Here is a 20,222-nt window from a genome sequence, read left to right on the forward strand (position 1 = left end):
CTATGTCAAAAATACCTAGAAGCAGTACACTTATGTGATACTTCTGTCAAGTCAATAACAAAGAACTGATGTTAATGTTTAGCAGGGTAGACATTCCTAAAAAATCTTTTAACAGTTAAGTAAAAGATACTTCTTTTATGTCAAAGGTGCTCCAAGCGTCCACTGGTTCCCCTTTCAAGAATTTATATGTACAACATCATCCAGGGATACTGTGGAATAATCTGCCCCATACCACAGTGTTATTGAGCACATAGGCCAGTTGCAGGATAGAATGGCAGCTGTCATACCCACAGTAAAATAATATATGTAGAAAGTCAAGACGAACAAGAAGACTAGCTTTAACAGGAATGCTAGACTATTAATGCTAGATACATTTTTCACCCAGGAGATAGGATGTTGGTCCTTGCACCTAGAGTAGAGAACAATTTCAGTTTTGCTTGGCACAGCCCATATGAAATTATTGAACAAGTTATTGAGAGAAATTATAAAGTGAGAAAACTAGGCACAAGGAAACCAGAGCAGATATTACATGTTAACCTGTTAAACCATGGAAGGACTGATAAGTTTTAACCACAGTATCAATTACTGACAACCACATTAGAAACATTAGAAACAGGAAGTTGGGAATTTTATCAGTAGGAATCAGGATGTTTTTTTCTGTAGTTCCAGTTAGGACCATTATAGTTAAACGTGATATTATTACTAAATCCAGTGTAAAAATAAACTTTTAACTTTGTAGAATCCCAGAAGCCAGGAAATAAGCTATATTTGATTAAATTTAAAAAAATGCTGGAATCTGATAATATTTAGGAGGCACAAAGTGAGTGGAATAGTCCAATTCTGTTAGTGCCAAAGCCTGATGGGTGATTAAGATTTTGTAATGACTACTGTAGATTGAACAGTGTATAAAAATGTGAGGGGGCGGAGCTAACCGTCAAGCTGACTGGAAGCATAGTGTGGGAGCTCTGTCTAAAATAAAAAGTTTTTAGCACTTTTCAGTGATTGAACTAGTTTCTCCCTTGCCATCCTTGTGGTATCTAACTGCCTAAACTAATTACTCCAGCCTCTGCACCTTGTCTCCCGGAGATCCAGACTCTCAACATCCTGGCTGGTTTAGCACAGGACCTTTTCCTGGCTCACTCGCCCGCTATCTGACCGCTGAGACAAGGTCCCTAATCTGTGGCTGACAGGAGCCGTAATTACTGTTCCTGAGATCGCAGTAAAGACCGTCCTGTCCAGGACACACCGGCAGAGAAGCGACCCTCTGTAAGTGATACAAGGATATCCCAGTTGCACCAGATAGCCGATACGGAGACTCAGAACGCTGTTCCTTACCTTTACTACTTCTATATCCTCACCTGGAGGGCCCCCACAGACTGATTGTAACTACTGACTGATCGAGCGGGCGAGCCACGCGGCGAGGGAGGCTGTGGCGTGAACGACCACCATCTTGTCAGCGGCCTCAGCGGAGTGATCGGCAGTGTGGTGACTGACTAGTAGAGAAGAGTGGACCAGGAGCTGGTTCACAGGGGACAGCTCTCCCCCTGCACACATGTGGCGTGGCCATCTCAGGTATTCACACTGCACACATTACCCGAGCCTAACTTAGCGCATTAACACCAGGAGGCTCCCCTGTGCTTCACTGCTCGTACTGCAGGCCCACCTCTCAAGAACACTGAGACCCTAGGAGATTCCCTCTAACCTCCACCGGAGGCCCTTCGATTAGACCCACAGCACGGCCTGTACAAAAGAGACACTAAGGGGTATATTAAGCCCAAATTTGCCTGATTCTACAATAACAGGGCAACATTAACAAAAGATTCTCTTTTATTCTCTCTGGCTCACATCCGGCCAACTCTGATCAGCAGCATTTCTGCCATCTCCCTGATCCACTGCAGACCCACAAAGGAAGGTAGCGACCCCCATCACTGGGAAACAGCTTGACACCTGAACTATATAAACATACTCCTTGAGGGTCATAACCTGTTCTCACAGTCTACAGAGGGACATTTATTATACATCTAAAACCAAGGTACTGAGGGTCTGGGGACCTAGTGACCGTATTTCTGGACCCCTACAGCCCTTGTACCTCTTATCCCCACTGGAGTGTGGCTGCAGGAGATCTCACTCTCCGGAGAGTCAGGGCTCCCACAGGGACCCTGTTGTACTTACACACCATTGGCCCTTGTGTCCCTCACTTACTACATCAGCCTTTTTTAAGAGGTGGGGCACCAGCTCACACTGTACACCTTTTGGGCCAGAAGTTAGACATCCCCTTTACCCTTAGAGAGTCTTACACTCGGGCCTGCCACTCCTACCCCAACTATCTTTATATATATATATATATATATATATATATATATATATATATATATATATATATATATATATATATATATTACCCCCCCCCCCGCTAAAGTCCCACCAGTCTTTATTACACCTCGCCACTTGAGATCTTTGCGGGGCCGCCCATAGGGTTGTGGTGTACTCACTCTTTTCAATAATATATTCTCCCCCTGCCCACAGTTGAGTTTACTTAGGGCCCTTGCACACAATACTTTTCTCTTATTATATTTAAGAGGGTCCACCCACAATAACCACCCGAGTTTTACCACATATGACTGTGTGTCCCCTACGGAGTGATCAGTAGTAATTTCTTATATAGGCAGTCCTGGTCTTATTACTATTCATGTGAACTACATTTATTTGTGTTCTGCTTGTTTATCGCTGCTGCGTCATCTTTCTTGTCTTTGGGTCATTAGTCCAAAGTGTAGTGTTATTTCTGAACTTGCTCTAAAATCTTCTTTTTACAGGCTTCCTGGATTACCATTCATTATAAACCAACATAGTGTTATAAGATACTGTATATTGATTGCATTGCCTGAATTATTTTTGGCCTGTGCTTTGCTGCCTGGGGACCCCTTGCCGGCCCTCCCTTTCTGACCCAGCTCACCTGGGTTGGTCACCTCCCCTTCCTTAGGGTCATATCCTCTGTTCCTGGGCCGGGTGGGGGTCCGCAAGGATCTTTTCCAGAGAAGGACCCTGCCCTACTAAGAGGTATAGGAGTCATTCTAGTTGACCTGTGTCTGGGGGAGGCCTCGCTGGCCCTTTCTCCTCTGTGGTGACTCCCTCTGACATATTTAAGCAGGAGGATCTTTGACTGTCATCATGGAGGGGTAGGGGTGTAGGGGGGCCTCTCGTCCCACTCCATATACTGATGTTTAGTACCCTTTGTTAATGTATTTAATATAGTCACCTGAGAAATAATCATTTGGTGCCTTTATATTTCGAATTAACCTGTATTTCTGCCCAATTACCCGTTTACTCCTCTACCATAAGTGATAATGCCTCATACTTCCAGATGTCAGCCTAAAACCCCTGGGCCGGTTAAAAAAAATGTTCTAGACCACTTCACTCAACCGCAAAAAGAACCGAAGGAAGACTCAAGTGATGGGTTTAGTGAATCAGAGTCCCTGGATGAGAGCTCCTTACCTGATGCCGCTCCACCTTCCAGAACACAACACTTCATTATGGAAGATATCCTCAAGAAAATGTTTGCTCGTCAAACGCGTTCCATCACCAAAGAAATTCAAAGAAGTCACGCTGAGCTCAAGAAAGACATCTCAGATATTGGAGACAGGGTGGATTCCCTGGAGAGAAGGCAAAATGACATTACTACAGATCAGTCAAATTCTTGGCGTACTCTGAAGCTCTATCAGACCAATTAAGTCAGCTTGAGTTTAAACTTGCAGATGTTGAAGACCGTGCCAGAAGGAATAACATCCGATTTCGGGGGATACCAGAAGAAATCATATCCACAGAGCTACAGAACTTACTGTTAGAGCTCTTTGGAGACCTGTTGGGCCCTTTTAAGGGCATGACCACTACTATGGAAAGAGCCCATAGAGCTCTGCGCCCAAGATCAGTTCCTCAGGAGAAGCCAAGGGACATCATAGTCTGCTTCCATAGCTTCCTCTTTAAAGACAAACTCATGGAGGCTGCCTTTCGTAAGCCACCACTGGCGAAGAGATTTAAAGATATCCAGTTGCTGCCCGACCTTTCAGCACACACTTTACAATACAGAAGACAGTACCAGCCAGTCACGTTGGCACTCAGAAAAGCTGGCATTAAATATAGATGTGGTTACCCAACTAAGCTGATAATTACGAGGGACAACCAGACACATACAGTGTCTTCACTGGCCCAGGGAACCACCTTGCTCACACAATGGGGTCTCACAAATGACAGCTCTCTAGAACATACCCCTGTTAAGGCAAAACTGAGAGCCACAGCACCTGAATGGAATATCAAAGATCAGTGACCAAAGAGGCAGAAAACTCAGCAGTTACAGGACTCTCAAAGACCTCATGTGCTTCCTCCCTGAATATGAGGTACCAACGAAAGGCAACTTTATCTCCCTCCATCAAACCTCTTTGCTCATGCTGGCCCTAGTGGATGGCTTGTAGGGGCTAGAAGTATCCTGTTCAGCCCTGTCCGGGTGAGATGCCCAATATTTCTGATAATTTGACTATGTTTACACCTATTCTGTTAGAGGTTAAGTCTGCTTCAACTACATCACGAGACTAATCCGGCATAGGTTAATTGTTTTCAGTCTTGATGGTGGGATATAACATTATTACCATTGTTGTAGATTTTTTATGTTGCTGTTTATTGTTGTTGGTTATACTTAGTTGTTGATATGTTTAGGCATAATCCTCAAGTTGACTAATCCGAACAGACACTCACATGACTTGTTTTTTATTGTTTATACTTATTTGACGTTATGCTTGAACATTATTCTCAGGTAGACTATTTCGATCAGACACCCACATGACTCGTTCCTTAGACACATGGGGTGGGCCTGGGAATCCCGGTCCTCACTGCTGACACTCCTATCTTAGCTCCCCCCCACATAGGAAGCCCACTCCAGGGTTCCACCCAGGTGGACTAATTCCACCTTATACCTCAATACAGCACCTCACAACCTATAACCTAATTTGACCCCCCTCCACCCCCACTCTTTCTTCCTCCCCCCTCACACTTCAAGATGGCAAACCGCCTCAGACTTCTCACTCACAATGTAAGGGGCCTTAACTCCCCTTTTAAGAGGAGCCTCCTGACTTATGAACTCAAATTCCACAACCCAGATGTAGTAATTTCTACAGGAGACTCATTGGCAGGCGAGCTCTCCCCAATATTTTCACTCTGCCTTCAGGGTTCTAGTGCATTCCCCTTTCTCTAAGAAGGCCAGGGGCACAGCTATATTACTGCATAATAGAGTTGCTTATGAACAGATACAGGCATTCACAGACACTCAGGCCAGATACACTATCTTGGTTTGCAGGCTGGACCATGTACTCCATACACTGGTCTCTATATATTTACCTAATTCCCGCCAACCTGCGTGCCTCCGTAAGATCCTCCAAATAATTGACAAATACAGAAAAGGAAGGGTCTTATTGGCAGGCGATTTCAACATGACTTGGGATCCTAAATTGGACCGTAAAACTGCAAGTGTAGACAGAAGCAATCCTCAAGCGGTTCATACCTCTGCCCAATTTCGGACCATAATGGTTCACCACAGTTACTTTGATTTCTGGAGGTCATTGCACTCCAGGGACAGAGACTTCACTAACAACTCGCACCCGCACAAGACATACTCCAGGTTAGACCATATCTTCTGTCAAGTAGGGACTCTAGATTCTGTCTCCCATTCTGAGATCTGTCTCAGCTCCTGGTCGGACCACGACTTAGTCAAGGTTGACCTTTACTCTGCAGACAAACCATCAACCAGATCTACTTGGTCCCTCCCAAGACATATTCTATCAGACATCCCATTCAGGGAAGAACTGAGACGTGACTTGTCGGAGCTGCTTGGCCAAAATGACAACGGACAGGCACCAGATGACATCCTTTGGGGAGCTATCAAAGCAACGGTCAGGGGCCTTATTATTCGTAAGCAGAGCCATCTGAGAAAGATAGCTGGTTTGACACTAGCGCAAGCGCACACTAAGCTTAGGACCTTAGAAGTTGCTAATCGCTCTTCTATCTTCAGGGGATATTTCAGCGCAAATCTCTGCAGTTAGGGACCACATCAATGAGTTGGAACTACGCCGGACCCAGCAACATCTCACCAAGCTAAAGTAAATTCTCTATCACAAGGGTAATAGAGCCGACACCATGCTAGCTAACAAACTTCGACACAAACATAGTACTTCCCGCATAACCCAAATTAGGCACAACAACAAAACATTTAGGAAACCCTCCCTAATTGAGGAATGTTTTGCCGACTTCTATTCAAAACTATACAATATAGAAAAAGTGGAAAACCCAACGCCCACATCTTCACATGATATTAGGCTATTCTTGTCTTCTTTGAACCTTCCTAAACTCACAGTAGAGCAACAAGATTTACTCACAGCCCCACTCTAACTACTAGAGGTTAAACAAACAATAAAACGCCTGAAGTCTTTTAAGACTCCCGGGCCAGATGGATCCCCTGCCCAACTCTATAATATATATACTCATGAACTTTCCCCATACCTGCTCAGGTTTTTTGCCCTAGCGGGAAAAGAAGGCACTCTCAGGGAGGAATTCCTAGAAGCTGCCATTATCACGCTGTCCAAACCGGATAAGGACCCCTCGCTTTGTTCTAGCTATAGGCCGATCTCCCTGATCAATATTGATGTTAAAATCTACTCTAAAATACTAGCAAACCACGTGGGCAAGCTATTGCCAGACGTGATTAGTCCAGATTAGGTGGGATTTATCCATAATCGTGAGGGACTCTCTTTGGATGCAGAGAAGGCGTTCGATCAAGTTAGGTGGACCTACTTATGGGAAACCCTCAGGGCTTTTAATTTTCCTCCTGCAACTTGCAAGCTCATCCAAGCTCTATACTCCGCCCTGACTGCTACCGTCCGGGGATTAGGCTTTCAGTCGTCCCCATTTCACATCTTGAATGGCACCAGACAGGGGTGCCCTCTCTCCCCCTTACTGTTCGCTCTAGTGGTCGAGCCCCTAGCCGCACAAATCAGATCAGACGCATCACTGCCGGGTATTAGGTTGTCAGGCACTATGCAAAAAATTGTACTCTTTGCAGATGACATTACTATTTTTACAGCTGATCCCATCAGTGCCATACCTAGGCTCCTGGATGTCTTGAAGGCCTTTGGAGACCTCTCATTCTATGAGCTTAATGTGCTTAAGACTGAAATATACTGGTGGGAATACCCACAAGAATATATCCTTAAACTGAAGGGCCAATTTAATTTCAAATGGTCAAACAAGCAGGTCACTCATTTGGGCGTAAAGATATCTAATAGCGTACCACAAATGGTAAAAGATAATTATCTTCCCATTCTATCAGAGTTGCGCAATCTAAAAAATACGTGGGACCACAAGTCCGTTTCCTGGATGGGATGAATAGCCTCCCTCAAAATGTCCTTCCTCCCCAAACTTACTTATCTTTTCCGATGTCTCCCGATCAGAGTCCCAATGCACCTTCTCTCCCAACTCCAGAGCGAGATAAAGTTTATTTGGCTGGGCAAGACTACCCAAATTGCCCATAAAACCTTACAATTCCCCATTCACTTGGGAGGTTTAGCTTCCCCTTTGGTAGTAAAATACTATGAGGGCGCTATGCTCACACACATATCCCAATGGGGAGTACTCCAATCTAATGACAGATGGAGAAAAATTGAGCAGGCCTCCCTACCCTCTAATGTTCTTCTTAAAGATGTGATCTGGACCCTGCCACATAGCCGTAGAACCCTAGGCATCTGTAATTTGATTATTGTAGAATGCCTGACCATTTGGGACAAGGTTAGACACCGCCACCTGATTGCCCCCCATCCCTCCCCCATCACCTTGGTAGCTGTTCTGTTCACTGGGCCGGTGGAAACTTACTCTAATACATGTGTTCGGCTGGAGATTAGGCAAGTTTCGTATTTTTGGTCTGTGTCGCATCCAGATGGCTTTATAGATCTGGCGCACTTAGATCTGCACGCAGACATTCCACTAATTCTCTTTTTTGAATTATGTAGGGTTAAAAGCTTCCTCCTCCCGCTCTCTCTCACCCCCTGGGAATCCATCTGGCATGGCTTGTTAGGCCACTAACGATCCATTACAATTTGCTAGATGGAACACTCCCGCTGGTACTAGCCCAGCATTTGAATAGGTGGGACACTATTCTTTACACTCACACTTCCACCGACTCCTGGCAAAGGGCCATATTATTGACTAAAAAACTCTACATTGCGTAACAATGTTCGAAACTTACTACAAAGCTATCTCTCACTGGTACCTGGTCCCCACCTGATTATCTAAAATATACCCGGGCACCTCATCACTCTGCTGGAGGGGTTGTGGCCTACATGGTAATATGCTGCATATTTGGTGGGGTTGCCCCAAAATTAAACCCCTTTGGGAGCTAGGACTTCGCACCCTCACTGACTTCGGAATTACAGTATTTGACTGCCCGGCCTTTGCCCTGCTGCATCTGGACTTGCACAGTATGCCCAAACATCAAAGCCTATTCAGTGTGTATTTATTGTCTGCTATTAAAACTAATATAGCTAGAGCCTGGAAAAGGGAACTCCCCCCTAAATGGGTAGAGATTGCAAATACAATGGCTTTTCTGTACAATATGGAAAAGGCCATTTACTTTGATTTAAACAAATCTGACCTGTTTGAAATGGCATGGGCCGACTGGAAAGATAAATACATCCTCATGGCGCCCATCTGCCACGTCACAGGGCACCCTAAACTCTAACTAATAGGAGGTCTGCACACCCTGCCTTACAGACTGTTTTCCTATACTGGACAGTGAGATCCTCTCTCTTTTCTCTCTCCCCCCCACTTACCTATGCTCCTCCCTCCCCTTTCATTCCATGTCCCTCCCTCCTCCCTATCTTGTACTGACTACAAGTAAACTGAGTTGCTGCACTGAGTAATTTCTGGTTCTCGCAACACGGCTAAGTTTGCATATCTTTTTTGTTTAGCACATGTAGAGAATAATTTGATTTGTTTGTAATACATGTTTCTGGTAGGACCTTGAGGTCCGAAATTCTCATTGAGTTAATGTGTATGTGAAGGGGTCCTGCGAGTCCCCAACTGTTATACTTATGTTTCAAACACAAATAAAATTTCTTATAAAAAAAAAATGTGAACCTTATCCAATGCCAAGAGTTGACAAACTTATAGATAGATTTGACAAAGCACATTACTTGACAACTTTAGACTTCATAAAAGGTTATTGGCAATCACTCCTGAATGACAGAGCAAAGGAAAAGACAGATTTTTCTACATCAGAGGGTTTGATCCAATATAAAGTATTACCATTTGGGTTACGTAGAGCCCCTGTTACCTTTCATAGATTAATGGATATAATTCTGAAAGCCCACAGTCGTTATTTGGATGATGTAGTCATGCACAGCACAGATTGGGACTTTTTAATTTAATTTAATAGTTATGAAATGTACACTTTTTGTGCTGTATTTACAAGTTTAACACTGCTATTTAACTATTGTTACAGCGCCCAGGATTTCCACCACCATCATCAAACCATGAAGAAAGAACTTCAGTTCCCAAGCCTGCAAGGCGTAAGTGCAATTCTATACTATTTGACCAACAGTGTTGGGACAACACTATTAATTATTGAGTTCAGATGTTTTAGCTGCACTCATTGCTACAAGGTACATAAAACCTTGCACATGATATCTCCATAGACCTTGCACATGATATCTCCATAGACAAACATTGAAAGTTTTAACGGGACACCCTGAAGATCTCAGTGACTTTAAATGTGGCACTGTCATAGAATGCTGTTTTTACCACGTCAGTGAAATTTCTTTCCTAGAAGATCTTTCCCAGTTAAATGTATGTGCTTTTACTGTAAAGTGGAAGTGTCTAGGAGAAACAACAACAGCCACACATTGGTAGAGCACACACATTTATAGAGTGAGGAAGCTGAGTGTTGAAGAATGTAAAGATCGGAAACCATCTCTTGCATAATTCATTACAGAGTTCCAAACTTCTTCTGGAAGCAGCAGAAGAACTGTGATCAGGAGCTTCATGAAATGGGTTTCCATGGCTGAGTACACAAGCATCACATTAACATATGCAATGCCAAGCATCATATGGAGTGTTACAAAGCACACTGAAATTGGACTCTAAAGCAGTGGAAATATGTTCTCTGCAATTATGAATCAAACTTTACTATCTGGCAGTTTAAAGGAAGAATCTGGTTGTAGAGGATGCCAGGAGAATGTTACCCAATGGAATGCTTAGTGCTTTCTGAAAAGTTTGGTTGAGGAGGGATAATGGTATGGAGCTGATTTTTCCCAGAGTTTGGGTTAGGCTCTTAAATGCCAGTGAAGGGTCATCTTAATGCTGCATGATACAAAAACATTTCACCCAATTGGGTGCTTCCAAATTTGTGGAAACAATTTAGGGAATTCCCTTTTCTTTTTCAGCAAGACTTTGCCCCTGTGCACAAAGCGAGTTCCATGGTTTCACACGTTTGCTGTGGAGGATCTTGAGGGACCTGCACAGAGTCCTGATCTCAACACCACAGAACACCTTTAGAATGAATTGAAATGCCAATTGTGAGCCAGGCCTTCTAATCCAACATCAGTCCCTGACTTAAATGCTTTTTTGGCTGAATGGGCACAAAGTCCTACAGACACACTACAAAATCTTTTGAAAACCTTACCCACAAGAGTTGTTGCTATTATACCCTCAAATGGGGGTAGGGCAACTCCATATTAATGCCATGGTTTTTTTTTGGTCATGTAGTGTATTTAACTGTAGAATTTTACTTTATTCCTTCTGTATCTAATGTAAGCTTTTATCTCTATTTTAATTAGATTCCCCACCAAGGGTGGACAGAACTAAAAAGCCAACTATTGAAATCTCTGGAGTGACAAACTATACCAAGAGCTTTGCTGGTCCAGGTCAGTATAAAAAAAATACACATTATTAGTGTTTAAGAAAAAAAACACCAAAACAATGACTATACTCATTAAAACAGTCTGAAATTATAATAATTTTTTACTAAAACTAGTAAAGCAATTTTTTTTGTTTTGCAAATAATTTTTTTAGGTCTACACTCTACACTGGTGAAATACATGATAAATCAATACACAGGTGTAATCCATTACACACACCCTATTGCCCAGCTAAGCCCAGAACTACATACCAATGCAGCATTCTAACCCAGTGATGGCCAACAAATGCAATATTTTAGAATCATTAAGAATTGCATATAAATATATGGCTTTGCAACATTCAAATAATAATATAAGGGGGGGGGGGGGGGTGAGCCAGATGCCGAAGCAACAAGACGTGCTTTGTGGAGCTACTGTGGCTAGCTGATATTATACAGATCTTATGGAAGATATTCACAGCAAATATTGGAGCAAAAATGCTGCTATTTTGTGACTCCCCATGCTATAATTAATAGTCTGGCAGCTAAGGTAACTTTGAGCATAAACCCCGAGAGTAATCTCCCTGATTGATGCTGTCTTACTTATACAAAATGGCGGTCACGCTCCTTACTATTCTAAAGAGAGCTGAGCTGCTGATACCACTACAAACCTACTGAAAAGTTCTGCTATGCTACTCTGGAGAGGGAGAGGAATCTTCCTTGTGAATGGCCTATGTAAAGCTATTGACCTCACAGCGTGAGTGCTTCTTCGTTTGCCCTGTATGTGATGGTGGAGCCTAAGCAAGAAATAATGACACACATGACAACTGCAGGGGATGTTATTCTCCACGCTCTAGAAACACTTATAACAAAACACTATTGCAAGATGGAGAAACATTTGGAGGCAGTGTTCCTCTCGACACCTGAACCTGACCTAAAGACCCGTCTGAATCCCGAAGCGAATGTCGAGGTTTGCTATACTGACATCAGTCAGACGGAAAAAGTGGAGTTACAGGGTGCAGTGATGGTGATGTGTCACATGGAAGAAGTGCAGCGGACCAGTTCTATGAGAGAGGTTGGAAGGTCTTGCTCCGCTGTTCCGGTGGTATGTGTGGATAACGGAGTACCCCAGGAGACCGGGAATATCAATCCAAGCCAAGTACAAGAAAGGAACTCTAGGTTCATAAGCTTTCGCGCCACTGGTGATACTGGGGGCTACAGTCACAGTTGCCTTCATTTAACACTACAGCGTCATATAAGAAACTTGTACAGAATAGGAGTGGGGTAAGCCCATGCAGTTAACCCCTAACAAGGCTCATCACTAGTGGCAATTGTTATTATTGAAGCAACAGACTTACTGAGAACTCCGGTCTTATTATTTTCTGTTCCTAAATGATGGTTTATAGACCTGATACATTATAATATTGAAGAATGCCCTGCACAGTTAAATGTCACATTAGTTAACCGCTATCATTTTAGACATCCACCTTATGGGTGGCCTTAGGTATGACGTCAGCAGGCTAATTTTTTTTTTTTTTTTTTTTGGCTTATTTAATTTATTGAGTCTCTATAGGTTAATCCTAAAAAAGAATTGGTTATGCGGTCTGTTGTGTTTATGTGGAGCTTTGCATGGATGGATGATATTTTGCGACAGACTATAGAGCTCCTAATATTTTCTAAACTTAATTCAAGATGCTGTCCCAGGCCTTGTAACTATACTTTAGATAGTAAGATATTAATACAGATAAGTACCGTGGGACTGTTCATATGTTTCTTATTGGGAGCTTGGCAGACCCTGATATAAGCTAAAGTCTAAAATGGTGACACTGTTATTCATTAAATGTCATACATTTCAATATTCTCTGTTGATTTTTAAAAGAAAAAAAAAGAAGAAAAAAAAAGGAAAAAAAAGGGAAAAACAGGGGTTCATATCCTGGTTATTTGTTTCTTGGGAGGACTATATATTACTGTTCTTATACCTTCAGTTTATAGTTGAACCTACATTTATACTTGTTTGTTATAGTGCTTAGGATTTCTATGCTCTAATTTACTCAGGATCTTTGAATGCAATGTTTACTGAATTATATTTCTGCTCTGTTTCTAAGTCACTTACTTACTGCTTTGTAACGGCCAATATGTCTAATATAGGATACAGATCCTCTTAAGCAGCAACTTTTCCGGTTTATTATGGCGGTGTTATGCTATGTTTATACAGTTAGTCTCCGGAGATTATTGGACTCTTGTTATACTTTTTTTTTGGGTTTTTTTTGTTTTTTTTATTTTTTTATGCCACTGTTATTTAACAAATATGCGGCTGGCTCCATATCTCTTTATATATTTACATATTTTTTTGCTTTATTCTTATTTATCTTTCTTTTCTCTCACCCCCCCCCCCTCACACACTTATATATAGTACTTTGGGCATGTTCTTACATCCCAAAGTCTAATATGCGGTTTTCCTAGATAAATACCGCTTCTGTTATGATTCTCTACTAGAAGGGGATCTGTTGCAGTGCCAATAGATGATATGCTAATATTTTAGTAATGTTGGGGAAAATACTCCGGGAACAGGATCTATACTATCCAGATGTATGTCAATTTTTACAAGGAGATTCCGGATCTTTGAAAGTGGGACCTCGCTATTTGCCATTTCTTCTTTCATTTTTTGTTTTCGGGGTGTCTGGCGCTAACCCAAGGGCCCTGGGTGGAGACGGATCCTGAACATTATTGAATTGAATATGGCCTCTAGTCTCTTGTAAGTCTTCCTTTGCCAACCTATCAATAGTTTTATTCCCTTATAAGCAGGCATATATTTTCTTTTCTGTTCCCTTTGTTTTACTGTTATGTACCCTTATAACTTTAGGCACTGTTGCAGGTCTATATTACCTTATTCTCTTTTTCCTTTATGTATATAAGGATTCCACACATTTTCATGAGCTTATGCAGATGATTTTCATATTGGCATGTATGCGGGTGGATTTAAAGTTATTATGTATGTCTTCTTAGGCTTTATATACTTTTCTAAACATCTCATGTATGATAGAACGTATCCAAATATTAGCGAATATTGTTGTATTGTATATGCCCATGCTGGATTCTTTGAAAAATGTGTGCTTGTACTATTCAACAAACTTAAATTTATATATATATCTACTTGTAATGCGATCTTTATATCATATTTCTGAGTTTCTAGTTATATAATTTCAAAGCAAAGAAAAATGTGAAAACACGAGGTTCATCTTTCTAATATTTAAACGTCTTTGCACAGCAACAGATTTGTTTGTACATATATATCGAAGCATTTGATGTGTCCTTGCACTAAATGAAATAGTTTTCATAGGGACAGGTGTAGTCCTTGCATATTCATTCTGGATGTATCCTGTAAATTGTTGTGTTATGTTTAATAACTTGCTGATGATATTTGTCTGTATGCTGCAATGAGAACCTCAATAAAAAATATTTTAAAAAAATAAATAAATAATAATAATATAAGGGTCAATGACAATACTTTAGAAGAGCTTATCAAATTGTTTATCTTCAAAAATCTCCATAGACTTTAATGGTGAATTTTTTGGGGGGGGAAAAAAAAACTTTTCTGAAGGATTGTGATTCAACCCATAGTTCCTTAGAAAGTATAATGACACAGGGCCAGATTTTAGTAAGGTTTCATGTTACCCTCTATCTTCTGTTTTCCCTCTAGGGCTCTTTTGAGTTGTGGTTAGCATGTTTGCCCACTCTCCAGAAGTCCCCAAACCCATTTTGTTTCTTTTTAAAATAAAACAATGGCACAGGAGGGGCGGAGCCGGGCGCAACCAAGATGGTGGCGTGATTCCGAGCTCCGTTGATGGCACAGCAATAATTTTTAACAATAAGGGGACCGAACAGCACTAACCAGCACAGACAGGAAGGATTACCACATTAGGAAGCCAGGGATCACCTCTGATAGCAGCGAGTGGAATTGAAGCAGCTACGAGCCGTCACCGCAATTACCACAGTTCCCCTGTGAGGCCTGACCGCATCTAAAACCTGCTGAGCAGTGGGCTTTGAGGGGAACAATACACATCACCGGGAAGCCACACTAAGGCTACTGAGTCCTTACAGCCTCACACAGTCAACGGTGAGAGTCACAGTGGGAATCTCTACTCCCGTTTTCAGCAGCCACTTTAGACTGCGTAGTTGCAGCTAAGATTATTGAGAACTATAGGGGTCTGAGAGAAACGCTTCAGGTGTCAGCTGCCCAAAATACTGATATCACAGATTAAGGAATAGATTCCAGAATGGTGGGAAAATAAAACACACCATTCAGGCATATACTTATATCGTAAGGGGTGCAGGCCTGGGACATCCTTACCACATTAAATATATATAGAGGCCATAAGCGGGAGGGAACTACTGTGCACCAATTTCAGCAAGATCTGAACCAGCAAACAGACTTGACACTAGAACCTCAGTTACTACAGCTAAACCAACAGGGTGCTAGAGACATTAAAGGCTAAATTGAACAGAGAAGCAAAGACAGCCAAATACATCTTAGGAGGCATACAGCTTGATATTTTCTGTGTACTGGACTTAAACTTCATTCTATATATTTAAAATGGCATCAAAACAAAAGCCCAGACAGGACAGGTCTAATAGGCCTCAGCCAAGTAAGAATCAATCAGTCACATCTTACTTTAGCGCAGCAGAACAGGCAGTACACAATGATACTGCATCGCCAGGGGCAACCTCCACTCAGACAGCTTCATCATTGGAACCAGAACATGATGCACAAGAATTAATATAAGTCCCAGCAGATATAATTTCCTCCCTCCTATCTAAGCAAGATATAGCTGATATTGTCCGTGCATGTGTCTGAGAAGAATTGGCAGATCTTAAGCAAGAGGTACATGCATTAGGCTTTCGGGTGGAAGCACTGGAGAAGAGCAATGATTCCATGAAAGAAGAATTCAATCAACTACAGCTATGTTATGATGCCCAGCAACACTCTATGGAAATGCTGTATGACAAGGTGGACGGCTTGGAAAACAGGAGCAGGAGGAAAATTTACGCATTCATGGGATCCCTGAGTCTGTTTTGCCTAAAGACTTTCCCACTTATCTACCAGCCTTGTTCACTCATTTGAAAGGTGACAAATCCTCAGAAATTATCCCCTGGGATAGGGCCCATAGGGCTTTGCGCCCAAAACCACCAGCCTCAGCACCCCCCAGGGACATAATTATTAAATTTAAAAACTTTAGGGACAAGGAAGAAATCTTAGGCCTCTCCAGAAAGAATCAACCAATAAGATTTAGAGGCATGGTCCTTCAATTCTTTGCAGACCTCTCCTAGAGGACCCTCCAACAAAGGCGGGAATTTAGCCCTCTGACACAACTCCTCCACCTCAAAAGGATTCCTTACTGATGGGGCTTTCCAACCCAACTTCTGGTAATCCATGAGGATAAAAGACAAATCTGTAAAGATGTCTCAGATATTGGAGCCTTTTGAAAGGCTCTAAATTTAGAGGCACCTACAATACCCCAACTGACGGAGGGGGCACTACCTCTGCAGGACCAAGGATCCTCAGATGCCTTTCAAAAATGGAGGACAGTGAGCAATCAACAGAAGAGGACTTCCCCATCACAACATGTTCATGCCCAGGACCCTAAAACCCAAAGAATATTGCAACCCAGATCTCCGAGGTCAAGAATTGGACGTTAAATCCCAGGATAATACTAGAGTTTTCCTATCCTCCTCAGGGCATAGACTGGGTTTGTTACAATGTTTTGATACATTTAATTATTGTAAAAATGCCGTTCTAGCTCATTGCTTGGGATCTGTTGACTGTTATGTTTTTTCTTGTCTTTCATAATTCAAGTTACTACTTAAAAATGGTCCCCAATACCATATCATTTTATATAATTTAAATAATGTTGCCATCACTCATCCCTTTAAAACATTTTCTTTTCTTCAGAATAGTGGTGAGGAGGGTGGAGATGGCCCTTATGGCTGTGCCCGCCCTCAGCGTCACTACAGGTCATGGTTACCTGGCTCTGTTATGTTGGATTGTTTTTATTGTATTAGTGTTTATTGTTATGTTTGGTTACATTCATGGTTTTCTATTTGCTCCACACAAACAGACAGTATACGGAACCACATTCTTACCCACACAGTATGGATTCAGAAGCCTGTAGAATAACTTTAACTACCCAAAATGTCAAGGGGTTTAACTCTCCTAGCAAATGATATAAAGCACTATCTGACCTAGCTAAATGAGGAGCAGATATTCTTTTTTTACAGGAGAACCATTTTTAAAAGCATAAAGAACCCCCATATTTTTGGGCACAATACACTCAGCACTACCATAGCTCAGCAGGAGTCAAGAAACGAGGGGTTAGCATACTTATAAGGAAGACAATACCATTTACACTTCAAAAACTTGATAGGGACACAGATGGCAGATATGTTGGGATATCAGGACTATTATATGGTAGGAGGTATCGTTCCTGAATGCTTATGCCCCAAACTCACAACAATTGCCATTTTTTAATTAATTATTTTGCAGGTACTTAGACTTGTCACAAGGCACAGTGTTCTTGAGAGGAGATTTTAATTTTCCACTAGAACCAAAATTAGATACATCTAACCCAAAAACTATGATCTTTAAAAGACCACAAATTTCCTCTGGAGGGCTCTCAAAGATCACAATCTGTACAATGTATAGAGATTTATAAACCAAGACAAGAGGCATTATACCTTTTTTTCTCATCCTAACCTATCCTATTGCAGGATAGACTGTGTACTAACAAATCAAGAGGGTCTTTCTTTGATAACTACAAGTAATATTGCACCGAGCTCTTGGTCTGATCATTCGGCTGTAGAGGTGAGATTTAAATGGCCAGACACGTATCATACTTCAAGCACCTGGAGATAACTCCCTCTTAAGTAATTCCATGAATTTAGAAAAATTAACTAAATCTCTGATTGAATATTTTGAAATAAATACAAACTCAGTCACAGACCCCTATATACTCTGGGAAGCACATAAATGTACCATTAGGGGAGAACTCATCAAGCTTAAATCCCACACACAGAAAATAGCTAGACAACTGTATAATACATTATCCTCTAAACTAGCCCAAGCTGAATATGCCCATAAACAAGACCCCTCAAATTCCCAAATTCTAATTGATGTTGTCTCTTCGTAACCAACTTAATGACTTCTTGTCAATTGAGCATCAAAAATCACACATGAAAACTAAACAACTTTATTTCTATGAAGGAAATAAAGCAGGCAAACTTTTGGCTCTTAAAAAGAAAAAAAATGAAATCATATATACATGACATTAAACTACCTAATAATACAAGGGTTAGGACCACCCCTGAGATATTACAGCAATTTCATGAATATTACTCTATGCTGTATAACATTAACCCACAGAAAAATAGGGATACAGATGACACTACCCTATCGGACTACCTTCACACTTGTAAGCTCCCTAAACTCACTGATGAACAAATCACAGATATAAGTTCTCCAATAACCCCCTCAGAGATAGCCGCCGCTATAAAACTGTTAAATGCAGGGAAATGTCCAGGCCCGGATGGCCTTACGGCCAGATATTATTAAGCTTTTCAACTAATTCTCCTCCCTCACTTGCTGCATATGTTTAACCTTACGTCCCTTGAGGTCACTTTCCCAGCAACTATGTTAGAAGCACATATAACGGTTTTACCCAAACCGGGTAAACCCCCAGATAGCCCATCTAATTTCAGACCAATTTCACTATTAAATATAGAAGTCAAGATCTACGCAAAAATACTGGCACATCGCCTGAATAAAATCCTCCCATCCCTGATCAACATAAACCAAGCTGGATTTACACCGGGTCGAGAGGCCCGGGACAACACTACAAAAATAATCACATTATTAGAATATGCGTCCTCACACCAGATTCAATCTGTATTCGCGTCAATGGATGCGGAAAAAGCATTTGATCGGCTAGATTGGACATTCCTTAGGCAGACACTCATACAATTCGGTTTCCCCACCATATTTATAGAAAACATATTTGCCCTTTACAGCCGACCTAGTGCTAAAATTGCATTAAATAATGACTTATCTCCCTCAATCCTGATACTGAATGGCACAGGGACAGGGGTGCCTGCTCTCACCCTTGCTGTTTGTGTTGGCAATGAAAGTCCTAGCCACTAGAATCAGACAAAATGTCAAAATTGAAGGTATCCAAATAGGCCCTAGGGAATATATTCTGATGAATATATTCTGATGCTGATGATGTATTCTTAACTTTGTCAACCCCAATTAGCTCAATTGAATTTCTTATGGAGGAACTAATATTATACGGAACACACTCCAATTTTAAAGTGAATGCAAGTAAACCTGAATTTCTAAGTTTAGATCTCTTTCAAGTTGAAATTGACAATATAGAGAGGACCCATGAATTCAAATACCAAAAAATCTCTACAAAATATCTAGGAGTATACCTTTCCACAACCCCCCACCATCTCCTTACACTTAAATATTCAACAGGAACTATGCTCCTGGCAAAACAAAACTCTGTCCTGGATAGGTAGGATAAATGTGGTTAAGATGGCCATATTACCAAAGATATTTTATATTTTTCAGACTATCCCTATAAACATCTCAGAATCCCAGCTATATGCATTACAAAAAATTATCAATACATTCATCTGGCAAAATAAAAGACAAAGGATAGCTAGGTCTACTATGTACCGCACAAGAGACAATGGCGGTCTAGGTGTACCGCAGTTAAAATATTACAGATGGGCCATTTTTCTCACTCGGATAGTAGATTGGTGCAGACACTCTTCACACAAGAAGTGGGTTGCACTAGAACACACTCTGGCTGGTGTATTGCAACTAGGAGGGAGCTGCTGGCTTCTCCCCAAAAATCGACAGTTAGGACAGAATACTTCCAAAATGACTTTAGAGACATATAAAATATGGGATAAACACCTTACAAAGATCCCGAACATTTCCTCAGGTACTTCACCACTGACCCCCCTGGCCAATAACCCAAGCTTACCAATACCATTGGTCCCAATTACAAATCCTTCCACCACCTTATCTAATATACCCAAATGCTATGATGTTTTACAAAACAAGAAAATAAAGCCCAGGGTGGAGCTGTTGGACTGTTATGGGGGGATATTTTGTCAATGGTTTAGATACCATCAACTCACACATTACATTGGTAATCATGTAGACAAAGACAATATACTCCAGCCTCCCACGGCCTTTGAAACTCTTTGCCACATGAGCTCTTCTAAAAAAGGC

General features: G+C 41.5%; 1 protein-coding gene across 1 annotated transcript in view; it reads left to right on the forward strand.

The window, feature by feature from the left end:
- Positions 1 to 20,222, forward strand: part of LCP2 (lymphocyte cytosolic protein 2) — a 228,824-nt gene that overhangs the window by 176,419 nt on the left and 32,183 nt on the right. The window contains exons 9-10 of the mRNA XM_053719585.1: positions 9,536 to 9,602; positions 10,869 to 10,955. Of these exons, the coding sequence (XP_053575560.1) occupies positions 9,536 to 9,602; positions 10,869 to 10,955 (154 nt within the window). The remainder of the gene's footprint in view (positions 1 to 9,535; positions 9,603 to 10,868; positions 10,956 to 20,222) is intronic.

The sequence above is a fragment of the Bombina bombina genome, chromosome 6 (assembly GCF_027579735.1).
Source record: "Bombina bombina isolate aBomBom1 chromosome 6, aBomBom1.pri, whole genome shotgun sequence".
Taxonomy (NCBI): Eukaryota; Metazoa; Chordata; class Amphibia; order Anura; family Bombinatoridae; genus Bombina; species Bombina bombina.